The following is a 20902-nucleotide window of genomic DNA, read 5'->3' as shown; positions in this document are numbered from 1 at the left end:
GGCAGCAATAATCAACTGGAAGCTCTTGTCGAACCAGTGATTGGTGCCGTCGCCCATGAGGAACGTGCTGCTCACTTCCTCGGGCGTTGCAGGGGACTCGTGCTCCAAACACACGACGAACAGCGCACTATCGATCTGTTCTAGACTCGCCTTGTTAACACCACTGGCTTCTAGCGAGTACTTGAGAGTCTCCACCCACGCCCAGAACATGTCCTCACAAGAACTCCATGTGGGACAGTTCTCGGGCATAACCCAGGGGTATCCCCAAACAGGATAGAGACCACCCCGGGTCTCGGGCTTCTTACGACAAGTCGTGAAGTCCTTAAGGTGAATGCGGTGTGGCGCGAGAAGCACACACCGAGCAGCCTCCACGTTGTCGACGAACAACTGTTCTTTCTGAACAAGGGCTCGTTCATAGATGCCCCTAGAAGTGTGGCCGCCCACAAGGCCACGAGGAGCGACGAGAAGCTCTAAGAAGAGGTCAGCCCCAGAGCTCTCCTCGGGAGGCCAATACCCTCTTGAGTTGATGGCAGCTCCCTGGCTGACGGGTGCCGCCACCGAACCCCCACGCACACGCTGGGCAGCTTGGAAATCCTCCTGCTGCTGGTCGAGGTCATTCGAGACCTCCCGGGGCTCAACAATGGCACCCTCCTCTTCCTCTTCTTCCTCCTTCTCCTCCTCTTCATCCGAGGAGCCGAAGATACTCCGATAGGAGCGACGAGTCTCCTTCTCCTCGCGGAGTGGAGACTTAGAGGCAGCATTCTTCTTTGAGGGCTTGGCGCCTTCGGCTTTGGAGGCCTTAGCACGCGCAAGACCCTCGGCAAGCGAGAGACGTTTGCGAGGACTCCCTTCCTCATCGCCACCGGCTTTGGGAGTGCCCTTAGCCTTAACGGCCGGACTCTCAGAGCGCACAGAGGTCCTGGGACTGTGATCACCGTGATCACTAGCGGACGACTGCACGCTGTCTTCTTTGTGCTCACTGAGCACTGGGCTGTGCCCTCCCACAGAGCCCGCAGGAGCATCATGAGTGCTCTCGGACTCGGCATCGTCCTCACTGCCCGAGTTGAACTCACGTTCTACGAACCGAGGGTTCGGACGATTGTCTGAAGACGAGGGCGACGGACTGCGGCGCCTGCTTGCGCGCTTGTCCGCAGCCGCGTCACCCGAGGATCCGATCGCCTCGGAGGCCACCTGAGTATCCTCCTTAAGTGCAGAGCCTTTGCCGTGAGGCTTAGTGCTCTTGGCCTGCGCCTTACCGGCTGCAGCCTTGGAGCGTGTCTTAGCACCGCTCTTAGCAGTGCCACGAGGCATGTTAACGGTCGAAGTGGAGACCTTGACGAAGAGCGCACAGGTTGCTGCTCGAGGCTCTAACTGTGAAGTGAGCCTCCGCCGCGCTCGCGCGGCCGAGTCGATGGTTTTCGACTTTGAGAATGAGAGTTTGTGACGAACATCTCTTCATTCTGATTGGTCGGTAAACCGAACCTAAGTGGGGGAGGATGTAACGGGGTACGTAGCACTAAGTGTACCCTGGTTACATGAAGTGTGACACTTCACACTTCAGGAGTATGACATGTCATACTCCGGGATATTTGGTACAAGGTACCAAGGTCATTCAAAACCAACCATTGGTTTTATGACATTGCATTTCTATAGGTAACTGATAGTTTGTATTAACCTCAAACTTAACCTACCTATAAATATACTCAGTTTACAATCTACCTTATTTAGGTCACTTCGCCCTCTTTAATTGAAGAGGGGACCTGTGAACTGCCGTTCACTGAGAGTTTGTATACTCTCGGAAGATAACTTCCTCTAGCGCAAGGTGCTGTGTGACTCCGTCACATGCACGGTCCAAAGAGACCCGAAGACGCTTGAACGGGCGCATCGAAGAAAAATTAAAAAGTGAGCTCAGAAAATACCGTCTAGTTAATGTCGTCAATACAATGCACAGATCACTACCTGCTCTTTCACTGGAACAAACGTCAGCTTATTACAGTCAGCAATTCGTAGCAACCCTATTACTGCAATATATTGTCGACAATTCAAACAATAGATCGCAAATAATTTCATTTCAAAGAAGGCATAAACAAAGAAACCCCTAGAATATATTTGATCCCCCTCAATAAAAAATAGCCTTTTTGATAATAGAAAAAAATATTTTCTTAATTTCTCCGAATGCATCCCGATTTTTAGTCAAGTGGTTTCCATTTCCGCCTTGCAAGATGTAAGCAATGTTGTTCTTGATAAACTTGTAGAGTCTCTCCATTGCGACAGCTCCTCTCTTTAAATTGATAGCATCGAGATATGTTCTTACAATCGAAGATTGGCGGCAATTCTCCTGTTTCGTAGTAGATATGAAGCTTCGGAAAATGAGGAACAGTAACGTCATCACCTTTCTTATCTTTCTTTTCTTTATTTTCCTTGATCTCCTTCGGTTCATATTCTGCTTTCCACTTGTTGTATTCAATTGGATTAGCTGCATCAGCAATATAAAACTCTGTCAATTCAGGATGTTACACGTTTCCCAATCGTTAAACACTCTCAATGCGGCAGCTTAATCAAACCGATCTGTCATTGTCTGTAGAATACACAAATAAGTTTTACGCATCAGACCAAGATCGACGTGTTGTTTCTTGTATAGCATACTTGCCAAGTTCCAAGTATTATTGTTATCATTGAACCATGACCACTTCATCAAACAACACAGGTCGTATAGACGATGATCGTAGATCTTTTTTGAAACGCAGTTTTGAGCAACATCCAGCTCGTCAATCATGATTGGTATGTTGATCATCATCTGCTCGCTCTTACAATAGAAATGTCTTAGGATTTTGTTGCCTTTTTGAACGTAAAAGCAATAGCGATATCCACCAAAGTACGCATTGCTGTCTATCATTTCGATCCTTTAATATCCAAGTTCTTGCTAGCAATGTATTCGTTGAACGCTCCGATGACATCCATGGTCTAAAAAAAAATCTTAAACGTCGAACTGCTTTACTTTGCCCGTTTCGATGTACTGCTCGAATACCCGTTTCGATGTACTGCTCGAAGAAGAACTCGTTTTCTGCCTCTGCGATCTCTACTGCGTAATCATTCGAATTTTTTAATTCCGATTTCGAACTTTGACCCTCTTTATACCACGCTATCCGCGATCACCGGTGCGATAATCGACTCATCCAATTCTGGAACTTTGCTTACATCGATATTCGAGATTTCGACGGGCTTGATCGCCAATGGGGCTGGCGTACGAGCAGCATCAGCAATAGCTGGGGTATTTGGTTGAGGCGACATTTCTTCTATCATATTAGTCTCTCCGACAATAATTTCCTCTCGATCAATAATAATCGCGTGCTTGCCGCATCGCTCTTTGTTGCGAGCAAGCTTACACTGCTCCACGTTGCTTTTAATAAAGTTGCACATTTTTCGTATATGTATGACTATGGTTATGTTTGTATATTCTATATAGACTTCGCTTAAGATGGACTCATCACTTATTTATGTATGGAATTTTCAGCAGCCTACGCGTTATCGTTCATAATTGTTTTTATGATGTCTGACTACTACAATCCTGTAGTATTTACACATTAGCGGACTCATAACTTTTTTTATGATGTCTGACTACTAAAATTCCGCACTATTTACACATTAGCGGCATGTGTGATTATTTTGTATTCTTTATCGAAACAGGGGGGTGTTGCTATGTTTCGATACACTTAGATGATTGCTGTGGGCGGCATTGTGTCCGGCTTGCGTCCACTTTTATGTCCATCTTTCTTTCAGCGATAGCAGCTTTAGATCAATCTATATATCTCAGTGTCCAGGTGTCTATCTTTTTTTTGTTTTTTAAAGAATATTAAAATAAGTAAAATGGGGTATTGGGGGTAAATTTAAAAAACATTTAATTCTAAAATGGATTTCTTCCCCACGCTGGGCATGCCCCGCATTTATCTGAGTTCATAACATTAGAAGTGTTCATAACTGATATCGTTGCTTCTGATAACTACTACGTAGTAGAATCAAGGGGGCACCTTATCTGATCTGAGTGACGACGCTGGTACGGTGATTGTCATTTCAGAGGTTTTGCATGGGTGCATTTAAATAATGAAACTGTGCGACGACGCCGGGCAGCAGGATAGGAGCGAGCGTAGCACGCAGGTGGCCGATGAGTTCACCAGCGCGTAACTCTGATGGACAAGTCCAGATGCCGATAGCGCCAGGGAACGCGGGCACATTTCCAGGTGCGAGTCCAGCGGGAATGACGACTGCAGACGGGTTGACGCTCATAGCCTGTAGGTTGAAGATAACTGTTGGTGGATCGAGCAGCTTCGCGAGCGCGGGATACTTCTTGCCCAGCTCGTCAAGCAGATGCATGATCTTTCGCCCAAGGTCGATCGCGCGACCGTCGACTTGATGGAGCGTGCCAATGCCCTGCATGAACGACAGCAATGGCCATAACTTGAAAAGATCCTTGTCGATGGTGCAGATCATCACGTCTTCGGGGAAACAGTCTCGCCCGGCGGCCTCGATCTCTTCGCCCGTCTTCCAGACAGCGCCACTTGGTTGAAGACAGTCATCACGGCTGAGGCAGTGCTCTCGTGCGTCAACCTACAGATAAAGTTAGAGAACATCAAAGACCGAGGTTCCATAGGTGGCGGCAAGTAACACCCACATACCTTCTCGAGGCGCTTGATGAGTTGAACGAATTTGCCTTTGATCTGTAAGCTCAGATAGCTATTGGGAGGCGCATGCTGCACAAGGAAGATGCAGCGCTCGATGACGTCTTCGTCGGTGAGATCTCCAGCGCGGTTGAACTCGCTGAAAAACGTAAGTGTTTCGGCCTCAGTGAGCTTGGCGTTTCGCGGGATATCTCGCCAGCGGCGCTCAGAGACCTGAACTCCGAGACTTCTTGCGTCTCGCGGTTCCTCTTCCTCCATGTCGTCCTCCTCATGACCGCTGCGTACCCGCTTCATCGCCCCTGCTCGTCGTCCGCACCACCCGCTTTGTGCTGCTGATCGTATGGAGTATATCCTTTTCGCCTCCTCCTTCGCATATAAGAGCACCGAGAGTACCCCTAGACACCCTACTATTAATACATGTACATGAATGCACAGACTATCTATGAACAATTTGTAATAAAAGAAATTAACAAAAAAAAATTAAGGGCATTAAAAATCCAAGCTTCAAATCACCAAAAGTCCCTTCGAGTCTTTTGAGAGCTACCGGTACCATACTTTATAAAATAAAGTAGCTTTCTCCAAACAAGGCAGGTGTATCACCACGTGCGATAACGCAAGTGCAGACATGCAGTCGGAGCATGCACGACCGAAGTACAGTATGTCCAATTCGGGCATACTTCGGTTGAATGTCAAAAAAATACTTACCGGTACATGTATTGCAATACTTGTAGCATAAAAAATACCGGCATGAGAGTGAGTGCGCTACACGGGTAGAGGAAAAATGACAAAACATGGTGTGATCCAGATAAACAGGACAAAAAAGACTTATTGTGACAAAATATGGCTGCTCGAAAACTTTTATCTTTCTTGGAGGCAGGACATTACCACACCAGGTTTTGTCATTTTCATGGTGGGCCTTACATAAGCAACGTGTTCGTTGGTTGGGTCCTCGTTGACGTAGTAGTAGAAATTCAGGACCATAGGCCGCGAAGAGTGTCTGCGCTGAGTACGGAGATTCACCGACTCACTCCTTTCTTGAGGACATCACGGTGTTGTTTCTTATAGTACCGCACTCGCTCGCGCTCATTTTTCTTTAGGCGCCGTTGCTCTTGTCTCTTTCGCACTGCAGTTTTACTGCACGAAAACTTCTTCTTCCGGTGTATCTTCAGTGCGTTGGGTGACAAAAGCCTTTTCTTGCAAAGATGGCATACTGCTGTCCTTTCCTCGCGCGTGCCATCTTTTCGAATGACAAAGGTTTCCCAGAGAAAACGCATAGTCCCATGGTTGTACCTCTCATATTTTAAAATAAGCCAAATATTTCTTAATAAATAGATGTAAAATTTGAGTCAAAACCGTTTTGGGGCAGAAATCTGCAAAAACATACCAGAACCTTCAAAATATGGCAGGAGGTAAAACCAAGTTTTGTTTTTGCTTCTGCGTCCTATGACTTAAATATCACCACAATTTGACATATAAACCTTTCCGTCGCCGACGCTAGTTACTTTTCAGGTACATGTAACACCATATTTTGTCACAATAAGTTTTTTTGTCATGTTTATCTGGATCACACCATGTTTTGTCATTTTCCTGGTTGGGAGAAGTTTGTGGTCGAGTGTTGGTGCAGCGGACACGGTTGAGCCTTGGTTACAAGGAGAACCAACAGTACATGTAATTAACATAAGTTACGAAACCAGTTAAGGTCAGGGCTATTTTTTCAGGACAACGTGAATACCGCTAACAAGGTATTTAAGTAAAAAGTGTTTGCGGCTTTACTTGAAAAAAAAAAACTAGTGTTGAACGGGGGCATCGTTTAGTGTGATGCCGCATCAGACTAAAACAAAGTGGCAGACGGTCTACAACACACCCCTCCACAACATAAAGAAGCCACCCGCAAGCTTTCATATGAATAAAATTTGCTGGTGGAAAGTTGCTGTCTTTTGATTCTAATTGAGCATTGAGCATTGTGGTTGCGGAGATAGTAATATCAGACCTGTGGCTTCCCACGGAGGAAATACCATCGGTCAGTAGAAAACTACTGATCTGTCCCCAACGCGGCGCTGCCTGCACAACTACTGATTTCACAGCTACTGGGGTGCTGTTAAGTTCGCATTTGCATTTTCTTTTAGTGCTGCCTCGTTTGGTGTTAAGTTCGCATTTGCATTTTCTCTTAGTCCTGCCTCGTTTGGTCTATCAGTCTCTGACTCCGGCGCGTTGGCTGCTCGCGACGCTGGGTTCGTCTTCCCCGCGTAGATTGATAGACCCAGACGAAATTGACTGACTCGTGTTCGAACACCATCTTTAGGCGCGCTGGCACGTTGGTACTTGGCTCCCACGTCAACTCTGTGTACCCCACCCATTGAATAAGGTAGTATACGAAGTTATTGACCCACCGTTTGGCGTATATTCTTTCTACCTCGAAGAGCTAAGCATTGTCTCCTCTACGAGCTCGGCGCTCGTTTGCAAAAAGACCTCCTCTTCTACTGACAACGTCACGTAACCCACCACCTATGGACGATGCACGCTCGGCGTCCAGCTCTCGGTCGACTTCTTTCGGTATGCTAGCTTCTCTGCTTAGACGAAGCTGCCAAAAGGAGCTGTCCAAACGTCGCTGGATCGTTCGGGCGTGACGCTGTCGGGGGTTGAGCGGAGGCATCGACCAAAATGGCGAATGCCACCGAAGTGCACTCCACAAAAACAACCATATAAATAAAGGCGTTTTGAGCAGCTAAAAAATAGTACACAGAAATAACATGTTGACGTTGAAGTAGCTGGGTACACGACGTATCCAACTGGTTACTCTCAGGGTACGTTAGTAGAGTTCTATCTACTCACAGAGATTGACTCCCCAGTCCGTTTGCTGCTGATATTTATTGAGAGTGAGGATCAGTAAGATAATCTATTGGAAAGAAATACCTTAATTATTAATCAGCATGCAACGATTGCAATTGTTTGTGTCGTTAGTTTCCTTAAAGTTTGAGCCTATTGGGTGAATTGTAAATGGAAAAGTCGTCCCTACAAAGCATTTTTTTGCTTTTTTACGTGCATGTTTCGGATGTGGTCCCGGTTTCTTACCTCTTTTGCCAATTCGCTCGGGCTCCGGTGCTAGTTGTGGTATCTTTGTTTGCGGGTTGGTTACGAGGCTTTCTGTCGTTGGCCACGGGAGAAACTTAAACGTGTAGGTATCCTTGAAGTGCCCAATTGAAAGCCGTTGTGCGTCGTACAGTTCTTCAAGTCTCATACCATGTTTGGTAGCTGCACAAATCGCGTGTACACAGGGAAATTGTTCGTCCTCCCAATTTCCACAAGTGCCCAATCTGCTGCTTCATTTCTTTTATCAGACATCAATTGGCCGAGTTTATAAGCAATACAGGTTAAACGCATCAAGCGGTTTTGAGCTGCGCAGATCTTTCCCCATCCAATTATTGGCTTGTTCGGAGATGTTTGAAGTAATTTCATCGTATGTTGACAGGCCAAATTTCTCGAAGAACTTATACTTAACCCAGTTTTCAGTGGGAAGCACTAGTCTCTGTTCGGTACCGCTCGGTGTGATTACCTCAGTCTTCTTAGTGAGGTATTCTGGGACTTCTCAATTTGAAATCTCCAACTCGTTCATGTACAAGTTGTAGTCATTTTCACAGTCGGAACGAGCGATAGAGCAGATTGTTGCTCTGTCCTTGAAGAGAGAGTTCTATGGTGGCTCTGGTGATATTATCCATGATATGGCGGAGGCAGAAGCCGGTGTCCAGCGGATGGGAAAACTTCGGCAACTGCAGAAATAAGACCCCTTTGACGATCAGACAAAATCGTGATTCTCTCTACTTTAATTGCATCTTTGACTGCCCTCAAAAACCAAACCCAGTTGTCGTAATTTTCGGTTGGTACCAGAGCAAAACCCAAAAGGTATGATATGATTGTTGTAGTCCTTTGTAGTGGCAACAAGAAAAACCCCTCGCTTGTTCATGTCTTCCTGTAAATGAGCGCCATCAAAACTAATCAAATTTTTAGTCATACTCACAATGTGGGCGCCTGCGTTCGGGACAATGCAAGCACGCTTGAAGGTCACGCCATCGCTCTCGCTCTCATATCGCCACAAGGAACCGGGATTCTTACTTGCCAGAAGCTCCAAGTACGACTTCAATTTTTGGTAGCTCTCGAGTAAATCTCCATGCAATTTTTCGTCCAGGTCCTGCTTGATCCTAGAAATCGAAGATTTGCTGACATTGATGCCCTTCCCTTTAAAAAACTTCTGCACAGCTTTCCCTGAAAGAGTTGAAGTTGAGTTGGCATGAGCTGGCAGAATTTCACGTGCTACTACAGCCGATAGTTGAGCTTCACGGACAGACCGGTTCCTTTTCGCCTTTTTTTCACGAGGGATATTTCCCTCCGCGAGTGGTTTCTGAGTAGATCCAATGTTTTTGAGATGGTTGTGGGCGAAGTTGGCTTGAGTAATCTTCCATACCCCATTCTTTCCGTGTACATTGATGAAGAATGGGCAGCTTAGATCTTTTGCCGGGGTAACTTTATCAAAGAACTCCATGCCATTTAGTTTTTTGCAGACGTACTTCGCGTTTCCTGAGTTGTTTGGCTTCACACTCGAAGATTGTACAATCAACTGGAATCCACATACCGTTGCAAAATCGTCACATGTTGCCCTTGCTGCTTTTTGTGTTGGAAACTCAGTGTCTGCAATATTGGTTCGCGTCGCGTATACTCCCCCATACTTTTGGATGGAGCGGTCTGAGGTATCAACTTTTGCGTCTTCCCTCAAAACACCCATGCTTATAGCTGTAGCGATGTCAGAAAGATCTACCACGAAGGGAGAACTCCCATAATTCGGAGGCGGCTTTCGAGGCATGGTACGCTTAGGGCAAAAGCGGTTTTGCTGAAGGCAGCAGAAATGTAGCTATGATTAGAGTTAGGTACGGATCGAACTTAATCATTTTCTACTGATTGCCGTCTTTTCTGCGCCGCGTTGGGGACAGATCAGTAGTTTTCTACTGACCGATGGTATTTCCTCCTTCCCACGCCGCCACGCACGCGAGGATTAGCAAGTTGGCACGAAAAAGCGCCAGCAGGAGTGTGATAACGCCTCGTTGTAGATGTCTGATGATGGAATTCCAGGAGTCCTGGCAGAGCGCATCAAGGCGCTAAAACTACAATACACGTATCAGTGATAATGCCTACATTTGCTCCAGCGAGTTCAAGCAGTTTAATTAATGTGCTCGTTTTTATGAGAATTGCTCGTCGAAAGATTAAAAGTGGATGTTGAAGTGCCCTTCGTAACGGCTCAAATAGCTTGGATTCACTATGGTGAAGGAATTATGTCTAGCCAATCGCATCAGTCTCTCCCGGGTGATGTCATTTCCCGTGTCACTGACATCAGGCGCCGCCCTTGCAACTGGGAACAGATCCGCTCCCTCCCTTGCAGCTTGCAAGTCACACTTTGTATTTGGCAACCTCCAATCCAAGTTCTAGCTCTTCAACTCTTCCTACTCACATCCACAATGGTCAAGTACGTGCTCACGGGTGTTGGCGGCAACATTGGCGGCCACGCGGCTGACCACGCTGTCGAGATCAAGAAGCCCGAGGACGTTCTGGTGCTCACCAGCTCGGACGTTTCCAAGCTCAACCCCGAGCGCGTCGCGGCCTGGAAAGCCAAGGGCGCTATTGTCGAGCAGGCTGACTACCTCGACGTGGACAGCCTCAAGAAGGTGTTTGAGGGCGCAGAAGCCATCGCCTTCATCTCGACGTGGCTCATCGGTGACGGGCGTCGTGGCCAGATGAAGAACTGTATTAAGGCTGCTAAGGAGACGGGTGTCAAACGTGTGTGCTACACTTCGTTCGTGGGTGCCGGATCGGACAAGCCTAACGAGGAGGTGCCGTTCCTACCCCAGGACCACCAGTTCACCGAGCAGCAGATCTACGCGTCGGGTCTGGACTACAACATCCAGCGTGACTACCTGTACCAGGACAACACGCCTCGCTTCTTCGCTCAGTCGTGGCACTTCACGGAGGACCGTTGGCTCTCCAACAGCCACGACGTTCCCGGTGCGTACGTCGCCATCTCGGACTGTGGTCGCGTGTTCGCTGCTCTGCTCCTTGGCAAGCAGGAGAAGAACACCGTCGTGGAAGTAACGGGCCCCGAGGCCGTCACGGACCGCGACATGTTCGAGTGGATGAACTCGATCAGCGGCTACAAGGGCCAGTTCGTTGACTTGCCCGATGAGGAGCTTCGTGCCTACTGGCTCGGCCGTGGTCTGCCCACCGACGTGTACGGAGACTTCTCCAAGCTCCCTATGAAGCTGTGTATCGGCGACCTGCTGTGCTGCGGTGAAATGCTGGCCAACGGCTCCATGAGCAAGGTGACGGACACAGTTGAGCGTCTGACTGGCCGCAAGCCTCTGGGCTACAAGGAGAATTTGCTCCAGTACAAGGAGATCTTCCCCAAGAACCAATAAGTCGTTCCGTTAGATTAGCGCAGTACTAGCGTTCAACACTCTATCGCGTGCTGTAAACACGTCAATGAAGTCAGTTTATGGAAAATTTTAGAGCTCGAAACATTTACTTTCATTCCTTCCTTCTAACTCGAACTCTAACAGGGTCACGCACATACAACTACGACTTCTTTTCGTCTTGATCTCATTTCATTCGATAGGGTCGAATGGGTACACCCAAGGGTGTGAAGGCCCACTCTCCAGTGTCCGTATCGTCGTCGTCTTCTTCTTCCTCTTCAATCAAGTCGCTCTCGACGACAGACTTGGACTGTTGATAGGGCTCCTGCGATTGAGACGATGGCTGGGCTTGCGTCGTGAGCTGCGAAATAGTGGCTGTATCGGACTGCAACCGTCTTCTCCCTTGGTTCGATCGGGTCTTTTGCAAAGCCGGAGGGACGGGAAGGCCAGCTTTGCCAAGACACATGAAGCAGATGTGCATAGGCACAAGACCCACAGCGTGCAGATCGACCTGCTCTTTCGAGACACAGGATCGGCAGACCACGTGTCCGCACGAGTGACAGTTCACTCGATTCGACAGAACTTGGAACGCCTTGTGGCACTCTTTGCAGCTCTTGGCAGAGAGTTTGGACAACCACTGGGTTTTCATGACGAACGTCCGCGAGTCGAGATTCTTGCGACGGAAGTGCGAGCACAGACGCACGAGGTTATCGCCAAACCGCTCCATCAACAGGCGAGCAGTGAGGCCCGGCGCCCAGCCGCCAGGCTCTAGTCCGACCATGTACACAATCTTCGTGTAGTTCTGTTCGTTGTTCGATGACGACCGTCTACCTGAACGACGAAGGAAAAAGCCCGATCGAAACATTGTACTGGGCTCGAGACCTGGCTTGTTACTCGCTTCAGCAAACTCCGGGTCGTCGATGGAATCCCACAGACAGTAGCCGATAGTAGATCCGTCTGCTTGGTGGATAATATCCGTGGCCACTGCAAGGCAAACCTCTCGGTTTACCATTAAACCAGGCGCCTGGTAGCTGGAGTATCGAACGTACATAGAGTTCATAGGTCGTTTTTCCGTTGGTCGACGTAGAACTGACAGGACTCGAGCTTCCAGCAGACTGTCGGACAACACGCGGTTGTTCCGTACCACGGAGTCGGCGTCGGGTACCACGAAGAGTTTCATAATCTCGTCCACCGTCGCGTGCGAGTGGCTCACGCAACAGAAGCGCGTCTGTCCGGGTTTGACGCTGCTCTCGTCCATAAAGTATGAAATATCCTTCTTACGAAGCTTGGGTTTCCACTGCACGCTGCTCGAGTTATCCGACAGCATCGACGCCATCACGTACTGCACAGATTCCGTCATGCGGTTGATTATCTCGCGACGACGGACAGGCGACAACTCAATGTACGTGTCAGTACTGCTGGAACTACCGCTACTGGCCGATTTATCGCTATGGTGCCTCGAAATCTTCTGTGACGAGCGCGGGGGCTGCACAGGAGAACCGCTGCCGGGTTGCATGGAGCGCTCTCGGCCAGCAAGAACCTGTCGGCGAGGCTGGCTTGCTTCAGTACCACCGGAATCAGTGCCGACCGGGCGTGACGGACGCAGAGGCCGGTCAGACTGTCGACGGGGCTGTCGACCATCTTGACGCTGGTTCAGAGCTAGCTGGGGGTCTAAGAAGTGTCCGAAGGCCTCACGCCGTTCAGGGTTTTGTCGTGGAGGCCGAATCTCGTGTTGCGAATGTCGTCGAGGTGCCTCTGGAGTCTGCTGAGTCGACCGAGGCTGTCGCTGGCTCACTGGCTCATGTCGACGCGAACCCCTTCGCTGGGATGGCCGTATATCTTGCTGTATCGGCCGTGAATGCTGCTGCGACGGCTGTGGGGGCTGTTGTGGCGGTCTTTTGGTCCGTTCGAGCGGCTTCTTGGTCTGCGGAAAGGCACCGGAGGTCTGGTCGAACGGCCGAAGAGTTTCCTCAAAGTTGGTGGCGCTTTGGTTTGCAGTCTGCCGCGACGGCTTCGAGACTAGCTTGGCGCTGCTGCTCACTCCCCAGCTTGTGGCCGTTGGAGACGTTGTCCATCCGTCTTGGGCGGCGCTCATGGTCTCCCCTGCGGATCACGGTCTGTGTGCTGAGACAGCGGATTCGCTTGTGAGCATGATGATGAAACCGATCAGAGCAGCTTGCTCTTTTCCTGCGGATGTGCTGTCCAGCGAGCGTCAAGATGCAACGCTAGACAAGGCAACTTGCCTTAGGCAAGCTGTCTGCAAGCTAAGCTAGCACAGGCGCCGCCAAGCCCCTACTGAAGTTGTTGTCAACCTTTCGGAGAGACTTCCGTCTACTGTACCACTAAGTTGGATTCTCCAACCAGCAGAAGTGCACTAAGACATGCGGTGCTCACGTCTCCTTTGATGCTCGATTGACACTTCCACCCAGCAGATGGTATCCATTACACTGTCCAATTTTAATATAAGTACTTTAAACAGTGTATTCATGTCTATCGGTGTATCTCTGTATCGGTACATGTATCACTTGGCAAGTACCGGTACTGTACATGTACGACTTGCAAGGTTGGGTGATTTAATCAACAGCGTTCATCATCACCTGTTGAATCGACAGCGCTCTCCCGATTACCCCACCTGTATCCCGAGAAAGACCAGCACGTATTCGGTAAACAAACTTTGTTTCAAGCCGTTTTGGAGAGAGTTTACGGCAAACTATCTACGTCGCCTCTTTGAAAAGGGCGGACTCAACCATAAAGCACCCCAGGAACAGAGCGCGATAGGTTACATCCCATGCTTTGCGCTCGTGTGGTGTCCAACACAATTGGTGGCAAGATCCTTTTTTTTAAAAATACTTGTATGTAAGGTATGATTACCAGTACCAAGGTACCAGCCCGCAGAGCCATATCAAGGAGATGGCAACAAGAACATGTACAAGTACTCTCAATAAAGGACGTCGTAATACAGTAGAATATTTGAGAAGTATTCCTTAGAGAGCTACTCCTTCCCGTCGTGTTATAGCAGCTGCATGTGCCGGGCTGAAAGATCATCATGCTTTCGGCCGAAGCTTTCTGTAGGACACCAACGATCGGTTGGGCTATCCAAATAGCTATGTGAAAGGGAAATTGAAATCAAAAACGGCTCCTTAAAATACCAGTTTTGAGATTGTAAGAAAAAAAACGATCTATCTATGCCAAACTCACGCTCCGAAAGTTTTGAAATGCCCAAAGTATAGGCGTGGGATTTGCGTTTGCGCGCTTTTGTGGCTTCCACAAGTTGGGCGTGTGGCTTGACTCAAGCCGATTGAATGCCGTTCCCTTCACTGAGCCGTTGGCCGTGAATCGATATTCTTGGCCACTCTTCTTTATCTTTCCTGGGGCGGATTGCATGCTCTTGGAAGGTGATCTTATCTATCTATAATAGCATTACCCCTAATGTTTTAGTAACTTAGTTAAACTATTAGTAATACAGCTCAACGTGGATAGCAGCTCTCAGTCGAATGGATACTTCCCTACCGATCATTGTCATGGTTGTGATCATGCCCCGGCACGCATCCTACTGCAGTAAGACGAAAGGCTATTCCGACAAAACGAGAGAACCAGAAGTCGAGCATAAACCTCTCAACATGGTGAAATTTGGCACAATGCAAATGGCTTTCCTCGTACAACCGGTATTGATAGGCCATCAAGTTGAGCAGGATACGAAAAGCTCGACTGTGAAATCCATTAAATAAATCGCGAAAACAAATAAGTCACAATACCGGTATATTTGTAAGATACTACTATTAATACATGTAAGCACAAGTAGTACTACATTGAATCTACATTTCCTTTTCAAAACGCGTTGTTGGCTGCTGCTATTTGATTGGCTTGCTGCTTTTACTGTAGTAGCTCTTTGCTTTGAAGTACTTGTAATAATACATGTACCTAGAAATGCTTCTAAGCACCGGATACAAACCTTCACGATGTTCTATTGACTCATTCGACAGATATACACAACTACACAATCACAGACAACTTCGATCGTTGTTCTAGACATCTAAACATACGCCGCCATCCGTGACGGTCGAACAGGGACTCCCATGGTCGTAATAGCCCACTCGCCGTCATCCGTGTCCTCGTCGCTACCCACATCGGTGTAGACGACAGAGATGGTTTGTCGAAATGCACTGGCGGTCTCCGACTGATGGCGTCTTTGCCTCAGACTCGCACGAGTCTTCCGAGTCGATGCAGGAGCTGGAAGTCCAGCCTTCTCGAGGCACCAAAAGCAGACGTGGATAGGGACGAGACCAACGGTATGCACCTCTACCGATTCCTTGGAGACACACGGACGACACACAACGTGACCGCACGCGTGGCAGTTCACACGATTCGAGAGCACTTGGAACGTCTTGTCGCACTGTTTGCAGCTCTTGGCCGCGCACTTGGACTCCCACTCCGTCTTGATGACGAAAGTACTCGGATCCAGATACTTTCGACGGAAATGAGTGCGCACACGCTCGAGCGTTGACCCGTGCTTCTCCATCCGAAGCCGAGCCGTGAGTCCAGACGCCCAGGCTCCCGTCTTTAAGCCGACCATGTAGATCATCTTGGTTTGTCCTTGCATCGAGTCCCCGGTCGTCCGTCCAGGGTGGCGGAAGAAGAAACCCGAACGGAACATCGTGCAGACGTCGAAGCCCGGCTGTTTCACGGTGTCAAGGAACTCCAGATCATCCACCGAGTCCCACAGACAGTAGCCGATGGTCGATCCGTCTGGCTGGCGGAACATGTCGGTGGCTACAGCCACACACATGTCCCGGTTCGCCAGCGGTCCCGGCGTCTGGAAAGTCGAGTAGCGCAGGTACAGCGAATGCATGGGCCGCTGCCTGGTCGGACGGCGTAGAACCGACACGATCTTGGCGTCAATGACGTTATCGAAGACCAGTTTGTTGTTGTGCAGCACCGAGTCGACGTCGGTGGGGATGAACAGACTCATGATCTCGTCCACCGTCGCGTGCGTGTGGCTCACGCAGCAGAACCGCGTCTGTCCGGGCTTGACGCTCGTCTCGTCCGCATAGTACGAGGTGTTCTTCTTCTGGAACTTGGTCTTCCAGAGCTCGTCGTTCTTGTCACCAGGCAGCATCGATGACATGACTTTCTTCACAGACCTACCGACACGATCCATGATCTCGCGGCGTTGAACAGACGACAACCGGCCTTGTGGTGGAGCAGCAGCAGTTTTCTCGGCACCACGTGGTAGTCCCAACGAGACCTCCAACGACGGTCTGGTGCTGTATTGGCGACCGGTGCGCTTCGACTTGTGCTCCGTCGCCAGCTCCGAGAGTGTCAAACCTCGTCTCGGCGCGATTGTCTGGTCAAATGTTGGCTGAGGCGGCTGTGAGGGCTGTCGAGGCTTTGAACGTCGAGGTGGACGCTCAGATGACCGAGGCTCTCTTAGTGACGGCTGCGCCAACGGATGTGGACGTTGTTGCACTCGCTGAGACGGCTGCAACGACTGTCGAGAACGCTGTGTGGCTGGTCGAATCTCCTTTGAGAAATCGACCGACTGCCGTGCACGCGGCTTGATCTGCTGCGAGAGCCTCATGGACTGGTGAGACGGCCTCATGGTTTGATCAAAGGAATGCAGAGGCTCCTCGAAAGGCCGGAGCGTTTTGTGGAAGTTGATGGTTTGCTCTGGTACTTGAGAGCTCAGCAAGGCACCACCACTGACACCCCAACTTGGTCTGCTACTCATTTTTGTCTGAATGAGGCCCACAAAGTGATAGCGAGACGGTCAATTGGCAAGTGAGCCCTTGAGCCAAGAGTTTGGCAGACCGAGCGACCGTCGCGATTTCGTATGGTGTGTCTTTCAGATCTGCTCTTTGTCATCTTGATGCCACTCCAGTCGACATAAATGCCTCAAAGAGCAGATATTGCACCCTAGCAGTTGGTGACGTCGAGAGTTCGTGCCTTCTCTCGATGCACCCGTTTGATTCGAGCTTTGATAGTAACTGTTAGTGCTTTCTCCTGATACAGGTGGGGTAGCAAAACGATCGGATGAATGTCGAAGTAACCTCCGGCCGTTGAGCGGAGGGCCATTTCTCAAGCCTCCTGTCGGCTGAGGCGACACAAGTGTCCAACATGGCGGTGCCTCTGGTGTTCCGGCCATTATGCTGGCGGCAACTTGCACTCCGCATCTCGACATTGGATTCTCGTTGCTTCTCTCTCTTGATCGATCAATCGATGCACAGAAGCAAATCCTGCTGGCAAATCTTTGCGTTGAGTCAGACATCGTTGATCGTTCCACAACACGAGCTGCTGTTCCGGCCTATTGCGCCGTTCTTCGTCGAATGAACAAAGACAAGTTTTTTTTTCTCTCCATGACAAGGCTTATGCTGATGGTTGATGGTTGATGGTCCCTTCACGCACGCTTTTAGCGATCAAAGTGACAGCTCCAAGTGGTTAGGAGAATCAGCGCAACAGCACTCGTCTCAACGTCATGTTACCGACGTTTGTGCAACACTTTCCCACTTGTCAACAAGAAAACAAGAATTCAATGTTAAACCACGACAGACTGAGCTGCTTAAAATATAGATTCTTCGATACTTCGAAGTATTACCGGTATATAGATGCTCTAGTTTCCAAGCTTTCAGTCTGATCTGCAGCGTAAGATCGACTAGGCTTTCGCTATCGAAGCGTATTCCAAGGAGACAGCAACACATACACACTGTTATAACTAACAGGCATTCTCCTGGTCACGTAGACTAAATGCCCTACGTCCTTATTTGTTTCCGGCTAGTGTCATCGACCGACGTACATGTATTGCAATTGTGTGTTATTTTAACTTTTGAGATTTCTTATCTCAATGATATCCCCTCCCACCTTCTTCACGGTGTCACGTCGTCGCTCCCACTCAACACGGAGTCATCACGTAGGAGATCTCTGACTCCAGATCCGTCGCTGTTGAAGCCGTCGAGCCTGTCACGACCTCCAATACCACGAAGATGCCACGCATACATTCCCTCCTCCCGCAAACAAAACTCGCAGATACGAACGCGAGTGATCCCTGCCCCACGCACACTCACCTCTTCCATGAAAAAGCATTTTTCACGTCCACAGACCACTTCTCCACATTTCTCGCAGTTGTATTTCCTCGTCAATGGGTTGAACACTCGACCGCACACATTGCACTCTAGCATTTCATTCTTTGGCGTCCACTTTGTGCGGTGTTTGAAGCTCTCCGGGTTCAGGAACCGCTTCCTGTAGTGCTGACAAACTCGACGGCAATTCCCTCCGAAGATGCTCATGTAGATTCGACCGGTTAACTGTGGAGCAACGCCTCGAATCTCGACGCCAATGATATAACAGACTTTGGTCAACGCGTTCTTCTCTCCCGAATTTCGGAAAAAGAAACCGGAATTCCACATTCTGCTGCGGATTATTTTATCCGAGTCGAATCTGTCGGGACATTCCGGAATGTCCACGGAACTCCAGAGACAGTAGCCAACTGTGGAGCCGTCGTCCATCTCGATGATGTTGGTGCATACACAGACGCAGATGTCACGCCCGCTCATGAGCGTGGGCGTGTCGAAGCTCGCGTATCGGATGTAGACGGACCTAAAGGGGTACGACCGCGTCGCTGGCTCAAGAAGCGACAAGATCTTGGCTTCTTTCACGTTACGGTACATGATGCGTACGTTCTTGAGCAGCGTCTCGGTGTTGGTGACCATGAACATCTCCATAATGTCGGGAACGGGGGCGTTCGTTTGCCCCACACAGCAGAATCGAGTGAGTCCTTTACCCACATTTTCATCCACAAAGTAGTCGATACCGTTCTTGTGCATATGAGGCTTCCAGAGCGTCAAAACCTCGTGGTCCCCTATCATGGAATGGACCACGTCATGCTCCGTATCTTGCATTAGCATCAGCATCTCCGCCTTCCGCTGGGGGGAGAGCTGAACGGCATCGTTGACTCGCTGGGAATGGCCGAATCTGCTGCTTGAAAGACTCGAGTCTGGCTGCGTTCGACGAAAAGCGTCGCGGGATTGTCGAGAATTGGGTCTCGACGACCGGAAAATCGCGCTGGGAGTCGACATGGAGGTGGAAGGCGCTTGAGTTGTCGAGCGGAAATTGAGGAATGGATAGAGGAAATGCTAGTGACGACGAGGGAACGAGTGTAGACCCACCTGCCGGTCCGGATTGCATGGAGAGGTGTGAACTCTCACGGAACGTCGACTTCAAGATCATTTTCGCGCACTTGATGACTCGAGGTAGGGGGTGGACCACTATGGCTCCTCACTTGTCCGTGTCACTTTTGTAGTCGTTGGGACGATATTTGATGCAATTGTTTCGTCAAAACGACTCGTGCATCATACTCGGGAGAAAGAAAGTTGTTAAAGGGATCCAGATGCAACCAACTGGTGCCTTAGCGGTCTTCTTCATTGCCACGAAACGATTGAGTCGTCAGTACGCTTCGTTTGGCTTCGAAGCAACGCTCTCGAGGTTTCGTCGCGGCAATGTGGCTACCACTTTTGGTGTCGTGTGGAGTCCTAAGTTGAAAGCGTCAAATGTAGCCGTTCTCCACAGCACACGTCAAATAGGAACTACTTCAGCGTAAACGAAAATAATTATCGATGGTGCGCACGGATCGTGCGCTGATTAATAAAGCTCAGGAAATCTGTCTGGTGGGTGAACGCGTGCTCTGCAGATACGATATATCTGTAGAGCATTTTTTCAATCTCGCAAGCATTACAAGCTTCTCTATCAAGGCTCCCACGACTTTCATCTTCGACCTGGCCGGACAGAAGAAGTATATTTTACGTTTCCATAACAACGTTTCTCCGCTAATACTACTTCAATTTTTAATTATGTTTATTGTTTCCTAGCTGTACTTGATTGTTTTAAGGGGGGGGGCTTGTCAGTTTCTATTTTTGGTCGTTCCCACGCCATTTGTTTTGCGAAAGTCGTTGATAACGGATTTTTTATTAACAATTTAAGGCCCCTGCTTTTCCAAATTTTTTGGTTGGGTATCAAAATCAACCTACAATGCGCACTTGGTTTTTGGGCATGCTTTGACTTTGTTTTTTAGTCCGCGGCTATAGCCCGGACCAAGAAAACTGCGAGAGTCATGCGTGTGTTAGGTGTCCAGGCGAACACATGTAGCTATGAGGACTACATGTTTGATGCAGACGAAGAAAGTTCTGCTAGTGGTAACTCTGTGGGAAGTGAAGCGGTATTGGACGGTGTTGCCAATGCCTAGAACATGGACGGGTTAAGGGAAGAGACCCCAGCGCGTAATAGCGCCAGCCATGGAAGATTGGACAAGAAGTAGTCCCACTCTCACCATTAGAGAGACGACATAAGCGAATCCAGCAGCCCTATGGATAGTGACGACGAAAGAAGTAGTGAGGTGGCTTCCAGCGGCAGTCGCAAGCGGGATCATACAGAGTGTGTTCGAAGAGCTTTACTAGGCGGGGACTGTCCATAAATATCACAACAATTGGAAGGAGTTGGACACATATCTGAAGAGGTATCAGAAACAAAATATGACAGTGCTGATAATTTCGGAGACTCAATATGTTCGGCTGCTCACCATTAGAGAGACGACATAAGCGAATCCAGCAGCCCTATGGATAGTGACGACGAAAGAAGTAGTGAGGTGGCTTCCAGCGGCAGTCGCAAGCGGGATCATACAGAGTGTGTTCGAAGAGCTTTACTAGGCGGGGACTGTCCATAAATATCACAACAATTGGAAGGAGTTGGACACATATCTGAAGAGGTACCAGAAACAAAATATGACAG

General features: G+C 49.1%; 6 protein-coding genes across 6 annotated transcripts; 1 reads left to right on the top strand and 5 right to left on the bottom strand.

The window, feature by feature from the left end:
- Nucleotides 1-2193: 2193 nt before the first annotated feature.
- On the bottom strand, nt 2194-3420 carry PITG_14494 (uncharacterized protein; the record flags this gene model as incomplete). The annotated part of the gene is made up of 6 exons (XM_002898907.1): nt 2194-2258; nt 2315-2476; nt 2518-2538; nt 2590-2889; nt 3029-3056; nt 3139-3420. The coding sequence occupies 6 exons, from the start codon at nt 3418-3420 to the stop codon at nt 2194-2196; spliced, it is 858 nt and encodes a 285-aa protein (XP_002898953.1).
- A 651-nt stretch (nt 3421-4071) lies between these two features.
- Nucleotides 4072-5017, bottom strand: PITG_14493 (uncharacterized protein; the record flags this gene model as incomplete). Its single annotated transcript, XM_002898906.1, has 2 exons — nt 4072-4605; nt 4674-5017. 2 exons carry the CDS (start codon nt 4968-4970, stop codon nt 4072-4074), a joined length of 831 nt encoding a protein of 276 aa, XP_002898952.1.
- A 5112-nt stretch (nt 5018-10129) lies between these two features.
- Nucleotides 10130-11151, top strand: PITG_14492 (NmrA-like family protein, putative; the record flags this gene model as incomplete). Its single annotated transcript, XM_002898905.1, has 1 exon — nt 10130-11151. One exon carries the CDS (start codon nt 10181-10183, stop codon nt 11132-11134), a length of 954 nt encoding a protein of 317 aa, XP_002898951.1.
- A 164-nt stretch (nt 11152-11315) lies between these two features.
- Nucleotides 11316-12464, bottom strand: PITG_14491 (uncharacterized protein; the record flags this gene model as incomplete). Its single annotated transcript, XM_002898904.1, has 1 exon — nt 11316-12464. One exon carries the CDS (start codon nt 12462-12464, stop codon nt 11316-11318), a length of 1149 nt encoding a protein of 382 aa, XP_002898950.1.
- Nucleotides 12465-14311: 1847 nt separating this feature from the next.
- Nucleotides 14312-16706, bottom strand: PITG_14490 (uncharacterized protein; the record flags this gene model as incomplete). Its single annotated transcript, XM_002898903.1, has 2 exons — nt 14312-14528; nt 15172-16706. 2 exons carry the CDS (start codon nt 16704-16706, stop codon nt 14312-14314), a joined length of 1752 nt encoding a protein of 583 aa, XP_002898949.1.
- Nucleotides 16707-17988: 1282 nt separating this feature from the next.
- Nucleotides 17989-19771, bottom strand: PITG_14489 (uncharacterized protein; the record flags this gene model as incomplete). The annotated part of the gene is made up of 1 exon (XM_002898902.1): nt 17989-19771. One exon carries the CDS (start codon nt 19195-19197, stop codon nt 17989-17991), a length of 1209 nt encoding a protein of 402 aa, XP_002898948.1.
- Nucleotides 19772-20902: the final 1131 nt, after the last annotated feature.

This window comes from Phytophthora infestans, genomic scaffold (genome assembly GCF_000142945.1).
Source record: "Phytophthora infestans T30-4 supercont1.34 genomic scaffold, whole genome shotgun sequence".
Lineage (NCBI taxonomy): Eukaryota > Oomycota > Peronosporomycetes > Peronosporales > Peronosporaceae > Phytophthora > Phytophthora infestans.
The sequence above is the reverse complement of the archived record's forward strand: the minus strand, read 5'-3'. Positions and strand labels throughout refer to the sequence as shown.